The following is a 19,525-nucleotide window of genomic DNA, read 5'->3' as shown; positions in this document are numbered from 1 at the left end:
AAGTCATTTCTCTCGTGTTGTAATTTTTTCGGTCGTTTTTTGTAAAATTTTACTCATCTTTAAATTTTATACTATGTATAATTGATATTGGAAGTAACGTTCGGCCCTATTCCGCTTTTAACTTTTATCTAATCACTGAAAGAGATATCCGCTTGAATACATATTTAAGAAGAAAGGTAATTGGAACGCAAGATAAAAATACATAATGTTATTATAAAAAATTTGAAGAAATACTTTTTAATGGTGTAGGACGTGCACGAACGTTATTTGTTATTAAATTAGCGTTTGGAAATAAAAAATTTGATCACAAAGAAAAATCAAATTTAAAAAACTCTCATATTCTGAAATACCGATCGCACGAAAAATCAAAGCATTTATCGTGCTCTGTACGATTTAGAACGATGTGTAAAAAAATTATTCGATTCAATCGCAAAAATCGATAGAATCTTTTTATAAATATTTTCAGGTATCAAATAATATTCGTAGATTCTTTTAATTGTTACGAATAGTGGACAAATTCATGTATGAGTATAAAATTATGGGAAAAAATGGATTTTTATTAAATAGTATCATTTACGATATTCGTGTTATACAAAAAAAAATATCGACGATTTTTAATCAATAGACAAGGAAAATAATAAAGATAATGAGATATCGAACCATCTTTTGTGCATATGAATTTTGAGGAACGAGAAGTAGACAAGGAGATTAAAGAAAAAATATGAGACCATTCGAGAATACTGCAATTGAAAGGATGTAGAACGCATGTAGAAAACATATAGTGGAAGAAACGTAGAAATGAGAATTGACGATCAGCGCCATCTCTTGAATATCCTCGGAAAATGATTTTTCGAAGAGACATTTGTGTCATTCAATGAAATAGCATTTTTACTCCATCTCTGACTCCTCTTATTTCCTCTTCTTATCTATATTCGTTTCTGGAGCACACGCGAGGAGTATCGATCCTCCAAATAGATAAAAAGAATGCGGAATGTTAGATTTGTTTCGTATCTCGTTTGCGATTTGATTAAAAAAATTAAAAGAAAAGAAAGAAAAAAAAAAGAATATACACAAGCGTATGTTTATAATTTGTTTTTATCAACCAACGATGTATTCGAGCACTTAATGATCCATCGATGATAAAAAGCATATAACCTAATTACATCACGAATGTTGCAACATATGACCTGATCTCTGTTTCTATTTTTAAAAAATTTTTGCGAAAATGAAAACGATAATATTCCATGCGCAACGTTCGAATAATTACGCGATGATAAAATTTTGACGAATTTTTTATTAAAATACAATACAAAATCGTACGGAATTTTTGAATGGACAGACGTATTTTTTTTGTAGTTACAACGTGTCTATTACGATAATACCTAACTATCGTGTATCGCAATTTAAATCTCGCAATTTATGTATCACGTTTGATTTATATAAATCGTTGGCATTCATGGCAATCTTACGAACAAGTAGTGAACAAGTAAAAAACACTTAACAGGTTTCCCGACAAGTTTGGCACAAAAGTAGTATTCGGAACGATAGGAACATTGATATCGGCGATAATATTATTATTCATTCGTATACTAACCTTCGTGGACAACAACCAATACTACCGTTGAACGACGGCCGTGAAAGTAAAGTTTGGCCGTGTAATTGACGTATCTCGTTATCTTGTGATTGTAGCTAGTAACGAGTATAACCGATGTTTACGGTTGAGCAGAATTGAGAGTTCCTTGGTCCCATTTATCTATCTATTTACATGTATAATTACGCACGCTATTAAACCGCTCGAATCGAACCGATTTTGATCGGTATCCGATTTCAATTTCTATTTCTATCAATAAATGTCAATTATCAAAGCATCGTTCGCGCTCTCTTCGCAAATACATAATTACATTTGGTTTTTATTGAATAATAAAGGTAGGTACGTACTATCGTCGAATCGATGCAAAATCTTTCTTGCAATATCTTTTGGATCAGCTTAGCAGAAATATAACCATGCTGTACCTTCGTTTTATCATCGAAACGATCGAGAACACGAAAGATTCTACATCCGATAGCGATTATAGAAAATATGCGTCCATATCATTCGGATACATAGACATTAATTAAATTTTGCCTACGATTCTAAATTTGATAAAAAATCCGGTTGAAACGTCAACCCAAACTTGGTGATCCTCGTGTAACAAGTTAAAAAAAATGTTTCATTTTCTCTATATTTTCCTATATTTTTTATTAAAACTCGTCACACAAGAATCGCTTCGCTTAATTCGCATAGCCAACGTAGCGTTCAAACAACGAACAACGCTTTTTCGCAAAGACAAAAACCCCTCGACCGTCAATTGCCATCTATCGAGCATAGATATGGACGATCGATGGACGTTTTCGTTTTCCTTATCCTCTATTTTTGAGTCTGTAGCTTCGATTGTAGATCCATGTTAAAACACTCGATCGAGTTGGGATACAACTTCCGATCGTTTCTCACGTGTACGTCGTCGCCCGTGTTATTCTTGTCCAAGTAAACCAGTTCTGATTTCTTCGCCGATGCCATCTCTTGCTTCACGCTCTGTCAACGCGAGAACGATTAGATCTTAAATACGTAATAAATGGACGCGAGTTTCGTGTTAAACAATTTCCGTTTACCTTGTCGATAGCTACCGAAGCGGCACGTTGCCTGTTTAACAGGTATAATATAACCATTGTTAGGATTATGAGCGATCCAACGAGGATCATAATTACACCAGCGTATATAAACACGTTGGGCAAGGACAAAAATTTCTTCAAATCGTTAACAAACTTCTCGGTCGCTTCGACCTCCAACGAGAACCACATCACCGGGAAGTAAATGGTCGGCACAGACTTGTAAAGTCTGAAACAGAGATCTATCGTAAGTATATACCTGTCCATCGATCTAATTATCGTTGGAAACGCACTTACGTCACTGTCTTTGACGATTCTAGCAGTATATTGATTTGAAACTTGGCGGAAACCTTGAGAGGAATGCCCGTTGTCTGAAAAAAGTCGATCGCTTATTCGTTACTTACTTACTGTTCACTGGTGGAAAAAGAAGTCTCGCGCGGAAGGAATGCAAGATCTGATTGGTTAATATGGAAGGAAACGCCTACTTTCACACGTACTTTTGTTTCTATCCTGGTATTCTGTCACACACACTAATCCAAAACGACGATCTGTATCTAAACTTCGATGCATTAGCGTAGGCATAGAATTCATCCAGAGAATTCTAACGTGTCGATATATACATTTTTTTTTTATTTCTAATAATATGCGTAGGTTAATTACGGTTTGCAACGATAGTTTAATTCATAAATCCAATTTCATATTCGAGTAGTTAACATAATAAGATAAGATCATAGAAAGTATTTCAAAAATATTTCACTTTCTTAACTTCATAAACTTTCACGAATATTCGAATTGTAGCTCTTCTACCACCACGTCAGGTTTGTCAACAAACCGTTTGAAGTGGGGATAAACAGTTCTGGCGAAGAACAGTCCCTCTTGTCCTTGTGCCGTCCCGCGAGACTTCTTTCCACCAGTGAACAGTATTTATCTATTCTTTATCTGATCGCTTCGTTTTCGCGACGAAACGAATAAAATATTCAATCGTTTAGATATCGATGAGATGTAGTTAAGGATTCGAGGTTGGGAACGCATAGATGAACGGATGAAAAGATAGAGGGGGAGACCTCGATAACCTTACCGGTTCGAGAATTATGTAGGAATCGTATTCCTCGTTGGGCTCGACGAGTCCGGTTATCCGTTCCCTGAGGCTCGGCTCGCCTCTGTTGAAATAGGGCAGGCTGGCGAACACAGGAGCTCCGTGTCGGCACGAGCTGACGTTCATCAAGCCAGCGGGGCTGCATCTCCCGTTGCAGAAACAGTTGCCTATGTTCACCACATCCGGATCCTGTTCCGGGGGATCGGTGGTCTCGGTCGAGTGTTCCGCATCGAAAAAGTCCTCGGTGGTGGTGGTCTGCTCGAAATACTTGGCCTGCTCGTGGGGATAGCGTCGTTTCGTGTTGTTTCCCAACGTCTTCTCGCCTAGCACGTAACGATATCCCTCCAATCCCATGTGTTGACTCGTCCGCGCGTACTCGTACGTCAACGGTCTGGAATGGGAAGAGAGAAAGGGAGTCAAATCGGGAATTCGAAACGAGGATGGATGGAAAACGTCGTCGACTTCATCCTCGACCGGTGGGAGGAGGAGAGTGATCGCGCGTAAACGGGATTACCGGACGATCCAATTTACGTGTCTCTCGAAGGTCAACGAGGGAGGATCGCCCGGCAACGAAGGTTCTTCTCGCCGGCGAGAGTTTAATTTTGCCCAGTTTCAGACAGACGGGACTAATTAGCGCGGAGCAAAAGGCACGCGACTGACCTGCACAGATCGCCGCTGAACAAAACGATCTCGTCCTTCTCTCTGTACGGCGGCCAAAACTCTCCCGCGCTTCCCTCGACCACGTTGCACGGGCTATTGAACAATTTGCTCGTGTCCCGATAATTCCATTTCCTCACTTGGCCGAAGTTGGCCACGTCCTGGGTGCCCGTGTCCATGTTGAAGTGGCCGTCGAACGTCGTAGACCCGTTCCTCTGAAACAGCGACGCGACTTGATGATCTCGACCGGTGCGACGTTTTTTCAAGAACGATCTTTGAAGAAAGAAAAAAAAAAGAAAAAAAAGGAGGAAAGGGGTGGATAGGATAGGATAGAACGTATCGTAGGATTAATCCGCCGCAAATGTAGGTACACGAGTGACGTAACAAATTAATACATAATATGCCTCCCATTGCTTTTCATTTGTCATTCACCGACCTACACGTGACCTGTCCTATTCAGTACTAATTTAAGTCTCGCTGCGAATAATTTATAGCCGGCTGCAATGCCGTTGCTACAACAGCGCAAATCGCATCTTCGACCTTCTGCACGCCCTCGACACTATTAGATAAACAATTTTAGTTACTCACTATTCGGATCAATCGGGCAATCCTTACCATGTAAAACCATCCGAATTTGTCGAACGGTGGTATGTCGTCCGCTATGGCCGCCATTCGTCCAATTTCGATCAACGAGTCGTCGTAACCGCGGAACAACAGCTCGTCCACCGTCTTCGTGATGTGCACGTTCGATGCCGCGAGCATCAACGAAAGGGTGCTTTGCAGCGTGTCCGCCCAATATCGTACCTTGTGTTTCGCCGACTGAAACGCGAAACGTATCATCGGCGAAGGGATAAAGGAGAGAGAGAAAAATTAACATTTTATACTCACAATCGCAACGGTGTTCAATTGCGTGACGCGATCGTTGAGGGAACCGTTCGTAAGCTCAGGCACGAAGAACCACCATCGACGGTTGAAGTAGCTCACCGTGTGATTCTCAGGATGGAATACCACGTCTGCTTTTTGCCTAATCTCTCTGAAATTTCAATCGTACTCTCGCATCGTATAATACGTTATCATTGCTTCTATTCATCTCGAGAAAGAGAGACGCACATTGGAATTGTGTGCGATCGAAATCGAACGTTTATTACTTTTTTTCTTTTTACGTAACTTCCTGTGCCGATAATCATACGACTGGAATTCGTTACGAATAGCGAGGCTTATATTTCGATGATACAAAAAAGAAAAAGGAAAAAAAAAAAAAAGCAACATTTATGATCGCCACGTTTCTGCATAATTGGGATCGTGCAGCGTGTTATTATGCACGAATGCTGGAGATCGGGTGAAAAAAATGGCAAATGTTACGTGAACGACGCCGGTGATGGCCGGTAATCAAGAAGAGAGAAGAGTTAGTTGCGTCGTGCGACGGCCGAGCAACGCTCAATTAAGCGACGCGCTCGTGATTAGAAAACTGTGATTTGCCGCTTCACTCTATATATCCTTGCGTGCACCGTTGATTAGATTCCACGCGACAATCGTTGCCGGTTAACCGGGCGGATCCGCCAACATTCGAAACGCTCTCCTCGAGCAAAAATCGAACCGATTCGAAAAAAATGGCGCTGATTAAAAGCGGCAGTTGTTTCAAGCGCTCGAGAGAGAGAGAGAGAAAGCAGCAATTAAAGGAGGAATGGTTTTAATCGTTTTAAACCCTCCCACGCGCGGCTTTGTTACTCGGCCGAGACCGGTCGAGTTTTCACCGCTCATTAAGATGTCAATATCACGAGGTTAACTGGATAACGTTCGTTTCTTATCGTGATTAGGTCGATATGTCGATGCGGTCAAAGGTTCGATTCAATTTTACGTCTACTATTCCCCTTGTGCCCCACGCAAACGAGTTCTCTTCTTTTCTCGCGATCATCCGTCGTATCCGTGTTTTTTTCTTATTTCCATATTCGAATCGCGCAACGGGTAACAATTTACTTTTTACGCAACGGTTTCCGGCGTTTCCCCTCCTTTCGATTCTTCGATTTCCATCCGATGGATGATAATTAATCGATACGCCCGACGCTACGTTTCATTTTGTGACTGTACAACGCTTGAAGAGCCTTACCGAAACACGTAAGGGCCGAGCTCGACGAAGTTGGGCTTCTTCCCAGGCGTCCTCAGCTCCTCTGGATTCGTCCAATTGAAGAAATGAATTTTAAAATACATGGGTGGCAAGCCGCTCGTGTCGTTCCACACTTCGAACGCTTTCGATGTTGTCGTTAACGGTATTTCCTGACGACACAGAACAGAGATTGCAATTCTTTTTTTTTTCATTTTCACGTTTTCCTGCGAAAATCGTGCGATTCTCGCTCGTTACTCGGCAAAAGTCCGCCCGAAAGATTAAAAATACGGTTGTTTGTTGTGAACGGGCGCGACCTTTACTGGCCCGAGTTGTACGCTATGCACGTTTCTTCGCAATGAGAAATTATTCGTCTGGCGCAACTCTGAAGAGATACGTCAATTAATTGAACAATCAACCACTTTTCCAATCGCGTTGGGAATAACGACGAGACACAAGCGAGACTGCCGACTAAGAATACCTTGTATTCGTCGAGAAAGTCTCTCTCTCTCTATACGGCTATTTTCATCGATCACGATAATTGATCGAAAATTTTCGAGAAAAGGGACGATTTTTATCTTCTATTTTATCGATCGAAAGAGGGAAATAAGATCCCGGCCGATTAAACGTGGAGAGATAGCAGAGAGATAAAAATAGGTTATATCCTATCTCTCGATTGGCGCAAGTTTTTCATACGGAACGAAGTAACGATCGATTCGAATTCGATTCGAGGAAATAAAGTTTTTACCACCATTTTCCACGCGGAGAAGAATTCGTTTATCGGGCGAAAATCGAACGAAACTCACCTTTTGAAGGATGTAATGAAAAATGGCGGACGAAGTGAAATAGAAAACGGCGCCCGACACGACGAGAAGTAAGCCGAGAAAACCAAGGCCGAGGGACTTGTTGGACCAAGGCCTCATGGTGAACGAAGCACGTGTAAACTCGTTCCTTGGACGATCGAGGACGGCGGTGTTGTATTCGTCGATCGAATCCGGCTCCCTCGTTCTTCTTTCGCTTCTTCTCTCTCTCTCTCTCTCCTCTTTCACACAACGAAATCTGAAGCAAGCATAAAATTTATTTAATCAACCAGTCATTGAGCTGTTTCCCCTGTGATTCATGCTTCGCGTGTTTCCATCGTATACACGATGCGTTTCTCGTGTGGGCCAAGCTGGAAACGACAACTTCGTTACGCTGTAAACTGCGAGGGAACCGTTGAGAATTTGAACTCGCTTCGCTACCCGAACGTTTAACTTGGAGAATCACTATCGTCATAGGGCGCTACGTATTCTACGCGATTATCCTTTTCGTTTCAAGTTCGATTTTTTAATTCGTCGCCTTGAATTTAAATTCAAATGAAAACTCATCTTGCAAACGCAACGCATAATAAAAATGGGATAAAATAACACGATCCATCTATATTTAAAGATTTTTATGCAACTGAAGCAAAAATATCAAAGCGCACACAAGCGTTTATTGATATTAAGTTTCTTTGAAAAAAAAAAAAAGAAACATTTTTTTTATGCGTTATATCAGATTAGATTAGAAAAATAATTATGCAATGTATACAAATAATAAAAGATCATAATGAAACAACGATAAAAAGAAAAAAGAAAACGAATATGTATCTTGTAAAATGGACGAAAAAAAATATAAACGATATTCCGTGTAAATTCCGTCGAATATCCGTTCAAATGATCAATGAAATTTACGGGTACATGAAACGCGCAATAAGTAAAAATATAATGGTAAATCGTATTTTCACGATGATTCCGTGAAAAACATTCGATTGATTTATTCATCGATGTTCCGTACGCTTTACGTAATTTCCCAATACACGAATCTTTGAACGAAGCAGAAAAGACGCGGAGGAAAAATTGCATATGTATAACTTTGATCTTTGACAAACTATTTTTTTTCAAATATGTACAAATTGTACGCGTTAAGTTTACGAGTAACGATTTTTTTTTTTTAATCAACTTTTTTTGTAGCATCATCGCACAGCGTTCCTGCTCAAAGTACCGTCCAAAGTATTTTTTACCATTTCCAACCGCGTTTCTTCGATCCAAGATTTTTTTTTTTTTTTTTTTTTTTTTCATTTCCTCGTTGCGTTTCTTCTCTCTCGAAATTTTCATCATGGCGCACGCCATGATCAATCGGACGTAATCCATTTGTCCATTTTCCATCGCTTACAATCGCGCGATATTATTACAATCCGCGATATATTGGGAAACTTTCGACGATCGCCAACTTCGACGCGTATACCGATAGACAAAATAAGGTAATTGAACGCGGGAATCGAGCGTGACAAATATATAATATGTATAGCATGTATAGTACATGCGTGTATATATATATGCGAGAACGATACGAACGGAGATTCAGCAGCACGAGCGTTTCGTCGTGTAGGAAAGCTCGTAATGGAAGCTCATTTATCGGTTCACTATGGTGTAATACGGTTTACATGTATATTCGCGACAAAAGACACGAACCGAATACGTTCTTTTCGAACTCGCTCGGGAATCTTCTGTTTTCGTTTCTCGATGTCATCGCTTGACCTTTTCGTTTCTTCCCGATCGAGTTTGTTTTTTTTTTTTTTTTCGTTCACATTTTTATGTTAATTCGCGTTACACAGAGATAACGCGGTATCGTATACCGCGGAAGGTTATTCGAAAAAAAATAAGAAAGAATATCCATGCTCGTCCCTGCCCCGGATTATTATTTCGTAAGGGTAAGGAGATGCTGAATTATCGACGGATCACAGATTTCTCGTTACATTTCGCGCCGGTTGTTGTTCTTCTCTCGGCACAGTTGAGCAATTGGCCAACGACAAATTGTTTCCTCGTTAAAACATCGTTTCCTTTTCGAGATAAATATTCACGTAGACACGTGGTATCCTATCTCCCGATTATCTACTTTGTTACTGTTGTTATTAGTTATTATTGTTATTATCTGTTACGAATCTTAAGCTCGGATAAACTTTACCAATATACCGAATGGACGTGCGGCGGCGGCGACGACGACGACGACGACGACGAAATTTACGGATCGAACGAGAGTTGGCAACCATTGACACGAACTTTGACACGTGACTATCCTTCGTCACGTTTCCAACCGTTTCTCATCGAAAATGTAAACGGGTGTATCGTTTACTAAGCGGCCGAATGACAATAAAATATCGCGATACACGATCGACTTACTCGTTTCACACACCACTCGCCTCGATTCCTTCCGACGGTCGAGAAAGGAGGAGGAGGAGAGCTTGTTCTTCGGTCACGAAACACCGATAACACCGAAACAAAACAACTATAACGAGATTATCGATCAAGCTCAATCACCTCGGCTCTAACAACATCTGAGGTTGTATACAGTACCGCTGTTACTGCTGCGTCCAATGAATCAACAGGCTGCATATAATCTGACTATTGGCCGCATCCCCTCCACTTAGGGATATTTCTCTCCTTTGCTTGTATCTTCGGACCCTCGTCACTCCGCACCCGCCTTACTTCTTCCAAACACTCTCCAAGAATTTTCTCCCTCTTAACGAGCGTTCACGAATCCCTTACGCTTCGTGCACGTGTGTGAATATGTTGGCTCGCTTGGTAGAGAAGCGTAGTATATAAATACTATACGGGTATAAGTGGCACCAGAACTTTAACTTCCGTCCAACCGAACTTTAACCGCTGGACTCACGAAATACGAGCGTCGTGTTCGCGCCATGCGCAGATGGCGGTCTCGTCTTAAACTTAACAATCGTCGACACGTGCTCGGGTTATCAGTTCACAACGGGAAAATTATAATTGGCGATAATCACACTGGCGATCGAACAAATCGGCTGACGATCGTTCGCGTCACAATTTTTCACGTTCGAGAGAAAATTCAATTCACGTTCAGTCTAGAATTTCGATATTTCGTCACTGCAATATTTAACTTAAACACGTTGATTTTCGTCAAGGATACAATTATCGTTTCGCAAAGCTTTCCTCTACGCGGACAGTTTCGTTCGTTATCGCGTTGATCGATAACGCGCGACCAATCCAAAAGAATACTCGAGAGTAGTTTGAAAAAAAAAAAAAAAAAAAAAAGCAACGAAAAATTCTATTTACCGACACAACTTATATATAATCTTATCTCCATAAGTAAAATATATTTCTCTTAACCGTCTTTGAACAAGATATATATATATATATATATATAACGTTTTTTTTCTCTTTTCTCTCTCTCTCTCTCCCCCTTCTCTCTCGACTCGTTTTACATATACGTGGTTAAATCTTGACCACCGACACTGCTCGAATTCTCGAGTCGAGATACTATATTCGATCCGATATTCATCCCGGATGGGGATGAACGAGTGGCGAAGAAATATATAATAGGGACGGATTCGTGCATACGTACTTGCTTGCTTACTGCGAGACGATACGCGATCTAAAACCGAACTCGTCGAGGTTATCGCGGAGGGAGAAAGGGAGGGTGTTGTGCTCGCGACACAGGTGGTAAGCCACAGAAGTGCCTCGTCGCCCCTTTTTCAACTCTCTTCCCCTTCCCCTTCCCCTGCCCCCGTCTCCCTCCCCCGGACCCCGTCTTCGGTTCAAAGCCGTTGATCTCTTCATTGGCGAGCGTAATCATTTGCGAGTAGTGGCCGCGTAAAGAAACGGCTTCTGTCCGTTAATTGACCCGACGATTCCGTTGCGATTAACTCCGACCGTGCCTCGACCGTTTACCCGTTCGAATTCGCTGCTCGCTCGAGCGTTTATCAAAGTTTTCTCGAGCTTTTCGTCGTGAAAATTGATTGCAAAAATTCGACTCGTTCCGACACCCGTGAAATAAACGTAAGATTAAAATTTACGACGATCACGATATAACGTAATTATAAGTAATAATGATTCGTAAACGGGATATATCTTTAATTTCGATTTTCACTCTTCGATCGTTCGTTTTTTTTCGTTTACGCTAGATAAAAAGAAAGAGAGAAAAAAAAAAAAAAAACTTACCGATATCTCGAGAGTTCGCATCGATGAAAAGCAATAGGTCGAAAGGTAGTAGAAGTAGAAGAGGACGTTGGTAAAAGTTTTTTCATTCTCAGATGTAACGTAATCCATCCAGCGATAAAAGTGGTGGTGGTGGTGGGAGGAGGGGAGGGGAGGGGAGAGGGAGCGGGAGCCCGTACACTCGGATATTTAACCCGATACATAATCGTTCTGTTTTCGTTCTTGGCCAACATCGATGGTCTCCAGCCATGTTTCGGTACGACTCGAAAAAACTTTTTAATCCCCAAAACTTTTTCCTCCCTCGAGATCATCGTCGTTACGTAACCGAGAAATATCTTATCCGACCATTACCCGATAACCGTATCGCTTCACTTAGTTTGCTTAGTAATAGTTAATAGTTGGATAGATTAATCGTGGCAGATCGCACGAAGATAATATCCCATCCCAACGTGTTTACCAACCTCGTCGAGAGTTGCCAGGGGAGGGGCGGGGGGGTGGGAGGGAGGAGTTGTGAGCGGAGCAACTATTTCCTCGATGAAATGCTATCCGTCACTGGATCATCTGGACTGGACTGGGCTGTCGTTCGCCTCGCCCGCGAAGCCTTACGAAGGTCCTTGTGGTCTCAAGACCACGCTTCACGTATGTAAATACCCGTGTATACTTCGCGATTCGCCTCGAACAAAACGAGATAAATCGCGGTGATAAGCCGATTACCGGCCGTGTTCGAACAATTTTCAAGAGTGACGGATGGGAAGGAAAATACGTTGGAGCCCATATAACGTATACGTGTATATATATCGTGGAACGCACAACACAATGTAATCGACACAATTTATTTACAATAGAAAAACATATCGGATGTATACATATATACGTGTAACAGTTGAGCCGAGTTATCTGGGATATGGGTTGCGCCGGGTTAAGAACCCCTATGCTCCTCACGGCTCCGTATATACCTCCGAATAATGAACAAATGCCAGATCTAATCCTTAATAAACGTGCACTTATCTAATAAAGCTTTTAAACGATACATAATGTGACACGATGCAACGCAAGAACACTCGTATTAGTCGTAACTTATGTCTACGTAAACGATGTACATGTAAAGAGAAGAAACTTTTTGCAGCGTTGAATGGCCCTCCCCTCCATCGTCCTCGACCGTGCGATCGATAATATATCCTATGTTACATAAAAACCGAGAGCCGAGAGATGCTTATCTTCCTCTTCTCCTCCTTCCTTCCTCCTCCTTCTCCTTCTTCTTCTTTTCTTTATCTATCGATGTCGCTACTTTAAGGGGACAAAAAAAAAAAAAAAAAAAAAAAGAAAAACGGATTTCGAACGGAGGATCGTAACCATTAACTGTCCATCTTTATTTCTCGTTGGACGATTGACAGAAACGTTTCCTCGCCCACCATATCGCCGCCAGGGCGGCAGCCAGGAATCCGATCCCCGCCACTATTCCCATCGAAATCGCTCTGTTCCTGCGATACGCAGGCACCTCGAGGCTGACGCGGTCGCTCGTCGCCACGTCGTCCGAGATCGACATCGCGGCCACCTCGAAAGTGTAGTAACTCTCCTCCTCGAGCGTTTTCACTGGAAAACAACGATCGTTCCATGATCGTTCTATATATATATATATATATATATATATCGAGAGTTTTTACCCAGATAGTAAGTGTCGGTCGTTTCCGCTCTGCCGTACAATTGCTCGGACGGGCCACGGAACCATCTAACGGCGTACAGTCTCACTTGTTCCTTCCCGTAAGCGGGCGGCTCCCAGGTGACCAAATAACCCTGCACGGTCGCTTGCACTCTCACGTTCAACGGTGGACCCATTCGATCGTCTTTCGGAAATATCGTTCGTTGTCATAGACCGAGCAAAAGATGGAGCAAAGCAAAAATTGAACACCTTACCTGGAGGACTGCGATACTCCGATGCCGAATTCTCCTCCAACGAATCTGAAATTATATCTCGTATTTGGCACATATCGATATCGTTGTCGTGGAAATATCGCACGTACTTGGCTGGGTGAAAATACGCAACGTTTTGCTGAACATCCCGTCCCCGTGTTTGTCCTGGCTAAGCACCATGAACTCGTACTCGCGCCCCGGATTCAGATTGTTTATCGTCGCCTCGGTGATCTTCCTCGACAATATCTTCATCGTTCTCCACTCGGTGGTGTCGGTCGGCCTGTACCTGGATCGTACGTTTCGTTTTTGTTTTTCGACATCCACGAATGGGAGGAGAGGCGCGTCTCGTTCGCTTACCAGACCGAGTATTCCATCTTGGGTCTCACGTATCCCGGCACCCAAGTCAACGTGACCGCGTTATTGCTGCTGTTGGCGCTCAAGTTGTACGGCGCCCTTGGAGGGACGTTCAACACCATCAATTCCGTGTCCGCGACCACCGTCGCGGCCTCGTTGCTCACCGCGCATTGGTACAATCCCCTGTCCTGCTCTTGTATCCTGTCGATCGTCAAGTTGCCACCGATTATAATCGTCCTGTTGGTCAACGGTATCGGCGAACCATCCTGTGAGCCCCGTGTTAACCGTGTTAATCGAGAGAGAGAGAGAGGGGGGGGGAAGAAAGAGGAAGGTGGTTTCGTGGAGAAAATTCTTCACCTTGTACCAAACGATCGAGGGCCTGTGAGACTGGTCCCCGTCCTTCGCGTCGCAAGGTATCTCCAAATTCTCCCCCAATTTCCTTATGTACAAGTGCTGGGGGGTGACGGTGAATACAGGCGGCCTCTGCACGATCTGCGCGCAGATTTTCCTCGAATTAATCTTGGATTATTTATCGGGCAGGTTTGAAAGTTTATAAAAGAGACTCGCCACGGTGATCGATGGGCTGGGCCCCTCGGTGCCCAGCTCGTTGTAAGGCGTGCACGTGTAACTTCCCGAGTGGGTCTCGTCCACTTTGCTGAAGTAAAGGGAACCGTTCCTTCTGTAGAACACACCCTGCACGTTGTACGGATCGAACAGGAACCCGTCCTTCTCCCACCGTAGATTCGTCAGGGGCGGATTCGCCCTGAAGTGGCAATCGAGAAGGGCCGGTTTCCCGTACGGGAGGTACACTTCTCGGGGAGCGTAGATGACTTTCGCCTTGTCTGCAAGCAGCAACCACAATTCGTTTCGACTAGAATGAGAATTTCTCGATCGTCCACCAATATTTACACGTTCGTCGCCCGTATGACGCTCTCTTCTTCTTCGGGAAAAATAAGATTTTTAACCGTTTACATTTTATATTTTTAACAAGGTTATCGAATGGGAACAGCCCTCTGGAATGTATATAAAATACGTATTTATTAATGCAAATATATACGTATAATAATAAGAAAATACAGGATCGCGACATACGAATGCAAAGAGTTGAAGAGCGGAATTTAAGAATAATAGAAAAGAGGGAATCACTCTGCATTTTTATACAATTTTAAACCTAAAATTATACCGTGTAATAATGGCAACATAGGTGGGTGTTATTACGAATTTCCATCGAATGTAATATAACCGAGTTGAAGTTGCCAATTAGATGCTTATATTCAGACTTTGGAAACGAACGAAAGGAAGTAGAAGCAGAGGCACTGAAAACGACTAAAGATATTAAAACTACTTCCGTTTATCGTTCTTCGTACGACGGAGTAGGAACAGGAAGTGAACGAAATCACGACGAACGTGTTGTTCCTCCGCAACAATCGCACCCTTCGACTCTGCGGATACTTGCATTGCACGTTGAGGAAGGCGGAGGCGCTCTGCTGGTCCCCGGTCTCCCCGGTCACCACGCAACTGTACTCCCCGAGATCCCCCATGGCGGCCGAGTTGATCGTCAACGTGCCGTCCCCGCCGATCGACGCCCTCCTCTTGAAATCCTTGAAACACGAAACTGTCGAAACTGTGGTCGACGATCGAGGGAGAAGAAGAATTCGAGAAGATACCTCGATCTCCGTGATCTCCGTCCCCTCCCGCAGCCAGGTGACCATCGACTTTTCCCCTTTGGCGACGCAATCGAAGTCAACCGACTCGCCCTCCATCACGGTCTTGTTGACGGGCGGAACCGCCAGCAAAGTCTCGCCTGGAACAGACGTCGGGAACGGCGACGCACCTGGGTTGAACGATTTAACGAGTCTGCCCGGTTTCAGGTTAGTCAAGCGTCAGCGGGATTACATTAATTCGGGGTCTCTTTAGTTTCGCTTCGATTAATATATATGTATCTTTATCTCGAGTCGGTTAATTGTAATCGTTTTAGTGTTTCTTCTTTTTTTTTTGTTAATCGATGTTATTTCGACGCACGATCCCTTTTTTTTTTTTTAGAGAGAGAAGCGATCATCTCTTTTCTTTTCTTTTTTTAAGGAAGGAAGGGGCGCGCCGAACAACTGCGCCGCCGACGCGACGATGACTCAATTCCCCATTAACAGAACCGTTCCAACGGGCAAAAACCACTAGAATTCCGTTAACGAGCGTGAATCATCCGTCGTTTAATCGTTCGTCGGAACGAAGGGATCGTGCGACCTCCTCCTTTTTGAAACGGGTGCAAATAGGGGAGGTGCAAAACAAACCTATTCTTTCCTTTTTTTATTTTGGTTTTTTACTTAAAGGGAAATCCATCCGGAAGTCGACATTCCGCTCGATCCAGCGTTAGCAGCAATTGCAGTAGTAGTAGTAGTAGTAGTAGTAGCGTGGCCCATTTCGGTTAGTCGGTCGGCGCGTTAATTTCCTTTGTCGCTTCGGATTAATACGGTTAACACGGAGAGAGAGAGAGAGAGAGAGGGCCTTACCATCTATGGCGAGATGGAACCAAGTCCCGTTGTTCCTCGAGTTGGGCGTCCTGTTCGGGAAGATGACCCTGCACTCGTACCATCCCTGGTCGCTCTCCCGGATGTTGGTCAAATTGATGCTCCCCTGCCCGTATCCCCGGCTCGCCGCGTCCTCCAACAGGTGTACGCGGCCCTCGTAGCCCAACCCCGTCGAGTATCCGTTGTGGAACCACGAGAAGATCGTCCTGCCCTGCAACCGATCCGCACGCATCCGAAGGCGAGCTCCTCCATCCTTGTTGTTTCCAGAAGGAAAGGGAGAAAAAAAAGAAGAAGAAGAAGAAGAAGAAAGAAAGAAAGAAAGAACGGCGTGGAACCCTCTCTCGCGGTCGAAACGGCGCTAATCGTCCCTAATCGTCTGACAATGCGTTAGCAGTGACCCACTGGCTGGACCCCTCGTGTCGCGGACTCGTCGTCACTAAATATAATGCAGCCTTGCGTCCCGTACTCCAATTACCAGTGTTCGACGGTGCGGAGGGGAGGAGGAGGAGGAGGACGGGTGCCTGCGAGCACCTGTTTTGCATACGCATCAATCGGGTTAAGTTCCACTTGATTTTATGCGCTAGCCATGCGCGACGTTCAATTCTGTTTCCGGCCCGCGCTTGCACGCGCGCCCGATGCAACATCCGCCTCTCCCTCCCTTCCTCCCTCGCCGAAAGACAGACAGACAGAGGAGGGAAAACGTTATTTCGATGGATCGAGAAATCGAGAAAGGGATCCCACGCGGATCGAGTTCGAACCGAGCTCTCCTTCGAACCGTGTCCCACCCCTCCACCGATTTCACCGCGAAATGCTACGAGGGATTTTTAACCGTAACCTCGATGATCGATCCGGCCTCGTTAATCGTCCGTCCGTCGATGGTGGAGAGAGAGAGAGAGAAAGAAGACGAGCGTTGCCGATCGACGAGGATAAGACAAGTCTCGTATTTCTGCGGGAAACCGCGTAACGAGTCGGCAGGTAAACAAATCGAGGGGAATAAAATGGACGTATCGTTTACGTCCATGGTTGCGTAATGCGTAGGAAAGGAAGATTATTTTTTTTTTTTCGGGCGCACGACACTTACGTCACGATTCCATTGAAGGATGTAGGGTATCGGTGTTTCGTGCGGGAAGTCCAAATCGCAATTGAACACCGCGTACTCCCCCACCCCCGCGTTCAGGTAATTTGGCTCCTTCTCCTCTTCGAGTATCAAGCTGTGCCCGGTCGCTGGAAAAATTAAAGAAGAGGAAGAGAAACGTGGGGCAACGTCGATGGAAGAAGAAAAAAAAAAAGAGAGAAACGACGTACGATATCTTTCAGATTCGAGTCAATTTTTCGAGCAAATTGGTTAATTCTCCGGCGCGGAGTTGCGCGCTGGATCTCCTTGCAACTCACCTTGATAGCAAAGGAAGATTATCAACAGGCGATGAACGCCAAGAATCGCTGCGCTCATTTTCCTCGGTCGCGGCGTACTCTCGATGATTTCGTAGCTGTCTCTCGAGGTTAGCAGACGCGATATCAGATTCGAATCACGGCTCGCGGCCGACCACGGCGTACGAGGCACGGGAGCGAAACACATCTGTCATCACCGACGCTCATCGAACCGCCACGCTTAAATGGGACGCGACACCACTTTCGATCCGAATCGATCAGCACATCCTCCTCCGCCGTTCGCCCAAGCTCACCGACGCATCCTCCTCCTCCTCCTCCTCCTCCTCCTCCTCCTCCTTTTCCTCCGTCGATCGAACCGATCGAAACCGAGAACCTCCGGCCGGGCTTCCTTCCAACGATCCGCTCGCGATCACCGGCAACGACGTCTTTTATCCCCGACACCGGCAGGGATATATCGATGGATGCGGCTTACCGAGCTGCGGTCCACCGTGCTGCACCGTTCTCTCGCCTCGAGTGTCGTGATAACCCCAGTAATCGCTCCGCCTCGCTCAATCCGAGCGGATACGAACGGTAAACGAGCGAGCGGGAGAGGGGCACGCGTGGAGAGGGGCAGCGATTCCTACGCCTCGCGGTTTCTCCACCGCGAATACCTTGTTTTTTCCGCCGCCACCTCTGCGCGGGAGAAAAATCAGGAGCACAGGTGAGAATCGTACGCGATGACGATTTTAGATTTCGATTCGATTCGACTCGTCGAAGAGATCGTAACCTTCGATCCCTTTTATTTATTACGCCCACGTAGCGCAATTACGAGAGGAACGAAGACGCCTCTGGATTTTTCTTCAACATTCTTTCGTCTCGCCTCTCTCGGTCGGGCAAATTCATTTCGATACGACTCGAACTCGAAGAATCGAATCGTATTGAAACCAAGTATCAATCCTCTCGGCCTTCTCGGTATTCTCGTTAGAAAAAGTAAGAGGTAAGAGTGGAATAATAATAATAATAATAATAATAATAATAATAATAATAATAATATTCGTAACGGACGCAAAGATTCGATGCGTGGAATCTCGATGGTGCGAAGAAAACGACGAGGACGATGCGACTACTGCACACAGCCGCGCGCCATTTGCGTGGGTGACCTCAGATTACGTCACATCCGTCCCTTGCCGCATTAGCAGACTGCCCACAGCCTTGTCACGCTGTTGAGATAATGGATCCATTCGCATGGATCACGGTCCAGGATTGGACGTGGCCGGGACACTGGAAATAAATGCGCGCATAATGATACCGTGATCGTATTATTTCATCGACCGGCTATGCAAGGGAACAATTCCTGGTTCCACCTGACGATGACCGCCGCCCTCTGTTCCTCTCCCGCGCGGAGAATCGACGCCTCCTCGCATCGAATCGTCTGCCTCGCGTCTGCCTTCGCCTCGCGGCTTAAATCCTCCCTCCTCCTCGTCCCGGCGACCTTCGAGGATCGAAGGCTTCCCTCGAATACTCGACCCGATCAGCGCCAGGTTTTCGCCAGCCAGCCGACGCATCGAGGGAAATCATGGAAATTGCGGTAATTCCCGGTAATCAGCGGCGTAGACGCGTTGCGCAAACGACGCGTTCCCGCCTTTAATAACGCGGAGGCACACGCGCGCCAAGATCGAGATTCCGCGTCTCTTCACCCGCCGCCCACGAAAACATGCGTGTCTAAGCCCGTTTCCCGACCACGGCCTCGTTTCGCCGAATTGGCAATGATCTTATTGCCTTGGCCAATACCGATATTAACGGCTAAACTGTCCGTTTCTTGGAAATTTCGTCCGCGAGAGGGAGGGGAGAAAAAGAGATCGTCGGGGTTAGCTTGGTT

General features: G+C 44.7%; 2 protein-coding genes and 1 long non-coding RNA gene across 9 annotated transcripts in view; 1 reads left to right on the top strand and 2 right to left on the bottom strand.

Moving 5' to 3' along the window:
- Nucleotides 1-1,274: 1,274 nt before the first annotated feature.
- Nucleotides 1,275-11,625, bottom strand: LOC100870767 (protein croquemort). Of its 4 annotated transcripts, none has more exons than XM_086903669.1 (10): nucleotides 11,492-11,625; nucleotides 7,307-7,559; nucleotides 6,507-6,673; nucleotides 5,288-5,432; nucleotides 5,015-5,218; nucleotides 4,403-4,614; nucleotides 3,725-4,133; nucleotides 2,944-3,017; nucleotides 2,650-2,875; nucleotides 1,275-2,572 (listed from the first exon to the last, which is right to left on the bottom strand). In XM_086903669.1, exons 1-10 carry the CDS (start codon nucleotides 11,575-11,577, stop codon nucleotides 2,408-2,410), a joined length of 1,941 nt encoding a protein of 646 aa, XP_086759795.1. In that variant the 5' UTR covers nucleotides 11,578-11,625; the 3' UTR covers nucleotides 1,275-2,407. The 4 variants fall into 4 exon arrangements, with proteins under 4 accessions (XP_086759795.1, XP_086759798.1, XP_031772275.2 ...); XM_086903672.1 differs by lacking the exon at nucleotides 11,492-11,625 and adding an exon at nucleotides 10,896-10,915; XM_031916415.2 differs by lacking the exon at nucleotides 11,492-11,625 and adding an exon at nucleotides 9,701-9,920.
- Nucleotides 11,626-12,307: 682 nt separating this feature from the next.
- bdl (borderless) lies at nucleotides 12,308-18,334 on the bottom strand. Of its 4 annotated transcripts, none has more exons than XM_086903667.1 (12): nucleotides 17,671-18,334; nucleotides 17,360-17,502; nucleotides 16,261-16,531; nucleotides 15,421-15,587; nucleotides 15,210-15,354; nucleotides 14,321-14,595; nucleotides 14,111-14,245; nucleotides 13,757-14,019; nucleotides 13,510-13,685; nucleotides 13,403-13,447; nucleotides 13,153-13,332; nucleotides 12,308-13,081 (listed from the first exon to the last, which is right to left on the bottom strand). In XM_086903667.1, the coding sequence occupies exons 1-12, from the start codon at nucleotides 17,852-17,854 to the stop codon at nucleotides 12,858-12,860; spliced, it is 2,208 nt and encodes a 735-aa protein (XP_086759793.1). In that variant the 5' UTR covers nucleotides 17,855-18,334; the 3' UTR covers nucleotides 12,308-12,857. The 4 variants fall into 4 exon arrangements, with proteins under 4 accessions (XP_086759793.1, XP_086759794.1, XP_012341536.1 ...); XM_086903668.1 differs by having other exon boundaries at nucleotides 15,421-15,557; XM_012486082.3 differs by having other exon boundaries at nucleotides 16,261-16,489.
- Nucleotides 18,335-18,380: 46 nt separating this feature from the next.
- LOC147658202 (uncharacterized) overlaps nucleotides 18,381-19,525 on the top strand; it is a 2,629-nt gene continuing 1,484 nt past the window's right edge. The window contains exons 1-2 of the long non-coding RNA XR_015290820.1: nucleotides 18,381-18,643; nucleotides 18,718-19,525. The exon at nucleotides 18,718-19,525 is cut by the window's right edge and continues 1,484 nt beyond it. This is a non-coding gene — a long non-coding RNA (uncharacterized LOC147658202). The remainder of the gene's footprint in view (nucleotides 18,644-18,717) is intronic.

This window comes from Apis florea, unplaced genomic scaffold (assembly GCF_048593485.1).
Source record: "Apis florea isolate Af1SG1 unplaced genomic scaffold, ASM4859348v1 contig_2293_pilon, whole genome shotgun sequence".
Lineage (NCBI taxonomy): Eukaryota > Metazoa > Arthropoda > Insecta > Hymenoptera > Apidae > Apis > Apis florea.
This window is presented reverse-complemented; position numbering and strand designations above follow the sequence as displayed.